At 35.4% G+C, this 6,052-nt stretch overlaps 1 protein-coding gene across 2 annotated transcripts in view; it reads left to right on the top strand.

The window, feature by feature from the left end:
* Window positions 1-6,052, top strand: part of LOC107679093 (thromboxane A2 receptor-like) — a 15,600-nt gene that overhangs the window by 3,260 nt on the left and 6,288 nt on the right. For both annotated transcript variants that reach the window (XR_001633001.1, XM_016474551.1), the window contains exon 2: window positions 1,718-2,550. Coding sequence is in view for 1 of the 2 variants with exons in the window: in XM_016474551.1 (XP_016330037.1) it covers window positions 1,718-2,550 (833 nt within the window). In the remaining variant the exon portion in view is untranslated. The remainder of the gene's footprint in view (window positions 1-1,717; window positions 2,551-6,052) is intronic.

The raw sequence follows: 6,052 nt of genomic DNA, 5'->3' as shown, positions 1-6,052 counted from the left end.
ACTTAATGCAAGAATGTTTTGACAGCATAAAAATAATAATAAATAATAAAATAAAATATTAGATATTATTATTAAATATTCTTAATATTCTTAGTAGTAGTAATTTAATAATTATTTTTATTAATTATATCACTTCCTAAAATATTATTATTATTATTATTATTATAGATTATTAATAATTTATACAAATCATTTTATTAAAGCTTTCATTTCAGCAAATGTTATGTTTGTGGCTTGTTTATTGCTGTAACGATCTGACAGATCTGGATGTTCCTAAGACATTTCCTGTTGACATCAACGACGGTTTGCTCTAAAACGCCGGTGGACACTGCATGAGCACATTTCGTCCGTTACAGTTCATGTTTTAGTTTCTGTGTGCTGTCGAACGTCTGCTTAGAATGAAGCGTCCTGTACTATTGCACGAGATGTTGGGAAACCACACGCAGTGATATGACTCGTTTATTCCGTTTGCTAGCAAAACAATGTCTCAGAACCCAATGAGTCACGCGCTAGTACACAATCCTGGACCATACAGTGCGTACAGGGACGAACTTAACCAATAAGCGAGGGCCCCAGGGAATCAGGGGGCCCCGTCTGATATTGCAGAAACATATTTGCAGCGTTGAACAATGTAGCCAATCACTGACATATCTGTTAAACGCAATGACCAGAAGTGTTTAAGTTAGAATCCACTCACTGCTCAAAATGCCGAGTTCTGCAAGCTCGGGAATCCTCTCATTATAACAAAGTGTAAAGACGATGTAAATAAGAGATGCATTGTGTGGTGTAGAGAGCTTATTAACGGAACGCCGTGAGATCGCAATGAACTGAAGTGAGTGGCCGCTTTTAGTGATTATATGAGGTAGCGCACTTTGCGTGCATTCTAGGCTGTATATTACTGACTGTCTCAGAACAGAGATATTCACCTCAGTAAAGAAAGTATTGTGTTTCAAGTCATAATTTTATTTGTCTTGATGTTTCAAAATGACTCTCTTGTGTGTTTTTCCTTGGCGCGCCGGCGCGAATTACTGCGCACTCATATAAAATGCACGTATAAATGCACTCGCATAAAATGCAGGTATAAATGCACTCGCATAAAATGCACGTATAAATGCACTCGTATAAATGCACTCGCATAAAATGCAGTTATAAATGCACTCGCATAAAATGCACGTATAAATGCACTCGCATAAAATGCACGTATAAATGCACTCGCATAAAATGCACGTATAAATGCACTCGCATAAAATGCACGTATAAATGCACCCGCATAAAATGCACGTATAAATGCACGAATGCAATGACTGGAGATTTTTGCTTAATAATAGATTACATTTTTTAGTTGTTTCTCTGCAAACCCTACCGTATGCTTTCAGAACACTTGGACTATGGAATGAGTTGCATGGGATGATTTCATGTTTGTAAAAAGATTTAAAAAGTTTACAATTTATTAACTGGACAAGTGCAAGCATTTTTTTTTAAAAGGTAGCCTAATATAGCTTTAGAACAGCATCAGGTTGACTTATTACTGGTTGTGAAGGGATAAATAAACTATGAGAGCGAGCGAGCAAAATAAGGTTAGGCGTAAAAGAGCACATAGTTATTGTGTTGGGGCCCCATACCTAGAATTTGCTTAGGGCCCCCAAATCACTAAGTCCGCCCCTGAGTGTGTGGCAACATTTATTAAGCGTTTACCAATGGTTTTTCTCCATCACAGGTTCACAGGATGAAATAAACCCGTCTTCAATCCCCGCCATCATGGTTTCATCAGCGCCAAGCAACGCGACTCCGCTTTGCTTCTCCATCAACAGCCGGCCTTTCAATCACAACCACACCATCGCCTCGGCGTACTTCTCAGCGGTCTTCAGCGGCCTCGGCTTGAGCTCCAACCTCTTCGCTTTGGTGGTTCTGGCCAAGACCTTCCACCACACCAAGAGCCGCACACGCTCCTCGTTCCTGCTCTTCCTCGGCGGATTGGTGTTCACCGACTTCATGGGGCTGTTGGTCACCGGGTCCATCGTGGTGTCCTTCCACATCACGCACTTCAACTGGCGCCAACTGGACCCTCATTGCCACTTCTGCAACTTCATGGGCATGTCGATGGTCTTCTATGGCCTTTGCCCGCTGCTTCTCGGCGCCGCGATGGCCGTGGAGCGATTCGTTGGCATCAACCGACCCTTCGCCCGCTCCACCGCCGTGTCCAACAGCAGAGCGTGTTCGACGGTGGCCATGGTTTGGGTCACGGCCGGCTGCATGAGTCTCCTGCCGTTGGCCGGATTGGGAAGCTACCGTCTCCAGTTCCCCGGTTCATGGTGCTTCCTCAACATCAGCTCCAGACCGCTGGATATGACCTTCGGTTTGATCTTCTCGCTCGTGGGTTTGCTGTCGCTGGCCGTGTCGTTCCTGCTCAACACGGTGAGCGTCGTCACCCTACTGAGGGTGTGTTGCGGACAGGACAGCGCTCAGCGGAGGCGAGACTATGAAGTGGAGATGATGGTGCAGCTGATTCTGATCATGGCCATCGCCTCCGTCTGCTGGTGCCCTCTACTGGTGAGTGATTGAACTACATCGACACTTGACAAATGCTAAGTCTGAATGAGTCAAAAGCTGCATCCCAAATGACGCACTATACACTATGCACTCATACACTATGCACTCATGCACTATGTACTTATGCACTATGTACTCAACCATGTAGTGTATGAATTATATAAGGTTATTTTGTCATTTATAATCGGAGTCTGATAGCCCCTCCCCCTTCATTACGTAATTAAAGCTGCGACAGTTGAGTGCATGAAGTGTCCAACATTCCACACTTAGTTTTTTCGGTTATTTAAGTGCATCATCCGGGTGTTTAAAGTGCACTTTTTCTTTTTGGAATTTTCAGAGTGAGCGCACTACTCGCACTATTTATACTAGAAAACGTCATAGAATAGTGCACCTAAAATGAGCTGCTAGTAACTGTTTACAAAACCTAGTAAGATGCCTACAAAGTAGGCGGCATTGTAACCAAGAAGGAATCTGGTATTACGGGTTCAGTGTGAGTACAGCATAATGTTGATTACCACAAAATTAACGTCCACTTTCCCTCCTTTTCTATATAAAATAAGATACAGAGATAATGTACAACTTGTGAACTAAAGGCGGAAATTATTATAAATATTATTATATTATAATATAATATTAATATTTTTAAAATATTCTTCCATTAAATATTATAATTAAACTAACCTATTAATAACGATCATAAAATTACTACTTCTGCTACTACTACTAATAATAGTAATATTACAAAATTATTATTATTTATAATAATATTTTATTTATTTTTATTGTCTGCCAAAACATTCTTGCATTAAGTAATATGATTAACATAACCTAATAACAACAATAATAATAATAATTATTATTATTAATATTATAAAAATATTCTTCCATTAAGTAATATAATTAAAATAACCTATTAATAACAATAATTATACAATTACTAATTATAATGATAATGTTACAAACATATTAATAATAAAAATAATAATGATAAATTATAATGCATTATTATAATTATTATTAGTAGTATTAATTCTAATAATTTATGTATATTATTATTATTATTATTATGATACTGCCAAACCTTTCTTGCATTAAGTAATATAATTAATAAAACCCAATAACAATAATACATATTATAAAATATTTTTTCTGTTAAATAGATAGATTAAACTAACCTATTTATAATAGTAACTATAAAATTTATAATAATTATTATTATTATTAAAACATTACAAAAATAACACGACAGTTGAGTGCATGAAGTGTCCAACATTCCACACTTAGTTTTTTCGGTTATTTAAGTGCATCATCCGGGTGTTTAAAGTGCACTTTTTCTTTTTGGAATTTTCAGAGTGAGCGCACTACTCGCACTATTTATACTAGAAAACGTCATAGAATAGTGCACCTAAAATGAGCTGCTAGTAACTGTTTACAAAACCTAGTAAGATGCCTACAAAGTAGGCGGCATTGTAACCAAGAAGGAATCTGGTATTACGGGTTCAGTGTGAGTACAGCATAATGTTGATTACCACAAAATTAACGTCCACTTTCCCTCCTTTTCTATATAAAATAAGATACAGAGATAATGTACAACTTGTGAACTAAAGGCGGAAATTATTATAAATATTATTATATTATAATATAATATTAATATTTTTAAAATATTCTTCCATTAAATATTATAATTAAACTAACCTATTAATAACGATCATAAAATTACTACTTCTGCTACTACTACTAATAATAGTAATATTACAAAATTATTATTATTTATAATAATATTTTATTTATTTTTATTGTCTGCCAAAACATTCTTGCATTAAGTAATATGATTAACATAACCTAATAACAACAATAATAATAATAATTATTATTATTAATATTATAAAAATATTCTTCCATTAAGTAATATAATTAAAATAACCTATTAATAACAATAATTATACAATTACTAATTATAATGATAATGTTACAAACATATTAATAATAAAAATAATAATGATAAATTATAATGCATTATTATAATTATTATTAGTAGTATTAATTCTAATAATTTATGTATATTATTATTATTATTATTATGATACTGCCAAACCTTTCTTGCATTAAGTAATATAATTAATAAAACCCAATAACAATAATACATATTATAAAATATTTTTTCTGTTAAATAGATAGATTAAACTAACCTATTTATAATAGTAACTATAAAATTTATAATAATTATTATTATTATTAAAACATTACAAAAATAACATACAATAGAAGCGATTGGAGCCAAGCTGTAACTTTGTTGTCATGACAACGTAAACCTTAAAACCCTAAAATGACTAAAATAAAGTTTTCAAGCCGCTTTACAGCTCAAATAACACACAGGCTTGAACAGAAGAAATAATTTAAGTGTTTTTATAAAATATGCTTCTCTTTTCTGATCTTAAATCCTCTAAAAATCATAAGTGCCTCATTGTAACCTCCATTTTCATTCACGAGGGATGAGTTTAAAGTTGAAAGCTTTAAAGTAATCAACATTATGCCCCAAATGCTGTCGACTGAGCTTAACTTGTATCAAAATCAGAGAAAATGCTACACAAATAGCTTTACAATTGATTCCAGTAGAGTCTGTGTTAGCGTGTGGCTAAGCTAACGGCGCGATACACACATTTATTGAGCGAAATATTGCCTTTTTTAATTAGATTTAGCTATTTTCCATTGATACATTTCAGTATCCCATTCACCATTTTGTATTTGTTTTTCATTTAGTTCTGTGCAATGCATTCTGGGACAAGTCCTTACAATTTGGTCTTAAAATAGCACCTATGTAGGCAGCTTACTAGGTTTGGAACAGCCTCAAGTCGACTAAAAAGACAACGTTACCTGTACGTCAACATTTCAGACTTTGGTTCGCATCTGATTCAAACGCTCTGTTTAGAATTGCTTTCTGTAATCGTCTGAATCGTTTATAATTGTCCGTGACGCTGCTTGTTTTCAGTCTTGTTTACGGTAACAGTGCCGCGCGACGCAGGTGCGCTACTGATCGCGAGGCCAGACGCTTTACTCGTCAAGTAACACGCCAGGTTTCTCGCACAGGAAGCTGCCAGCTATGAGGCGCCGGGCTGGACAAAAGTGAAGCGAACGCGGAGAGAGAGCGACAGTGCGATAGTGGCTCATAGCCAGCCGAGGAACATGAAGGAGTCGTGTGAGAACCGCTGATAAGACTAATGGGAAAGAGCCATTTCCTGTTGAAGGGAAGAACAGGAAGTCCTCGTCAGCAAACACACACGTCCTATTTTTAACAAAACACAAATTCGTTGTTAGCCAATCGTCTGCTAAATTAACTACAGCTGGGTGTTTCTTTTAAATATGGGCACTTTTATACGGCAAGGATTAAACCTTTTTTTTTCCTTTTATATGAAGGTTGCATGTAAGCTCTCTTTTATATATATATATATATATATATATATATAAAAATATATATATATACACTATATATATATATACACAC

The sequence above is a fragment of the Sinocyclocheilus anshuiensis genome, unplaced genomic scaffold (assembly GCF_001515605.1).
Source record: "Sinocyclocheilus anshuiensis isolate Anshui unplaced genomic scaffold, SAMN03320099.WGS_v1.1 scaffold1580, whole genome shotgun sequence".
NCBI lineage: Eukaryota > Metazoa > Chordata > Actinopteri > Cypriniformes > Cyprinidae > Sinocyclocheilus > Sinocyclocheilus anshuiensis.
The sequence above is the reverse complement of the archived record's forward strand: the minus strand, read 5'-3'. Positions and strand labels throughout refer to the sequence as shown.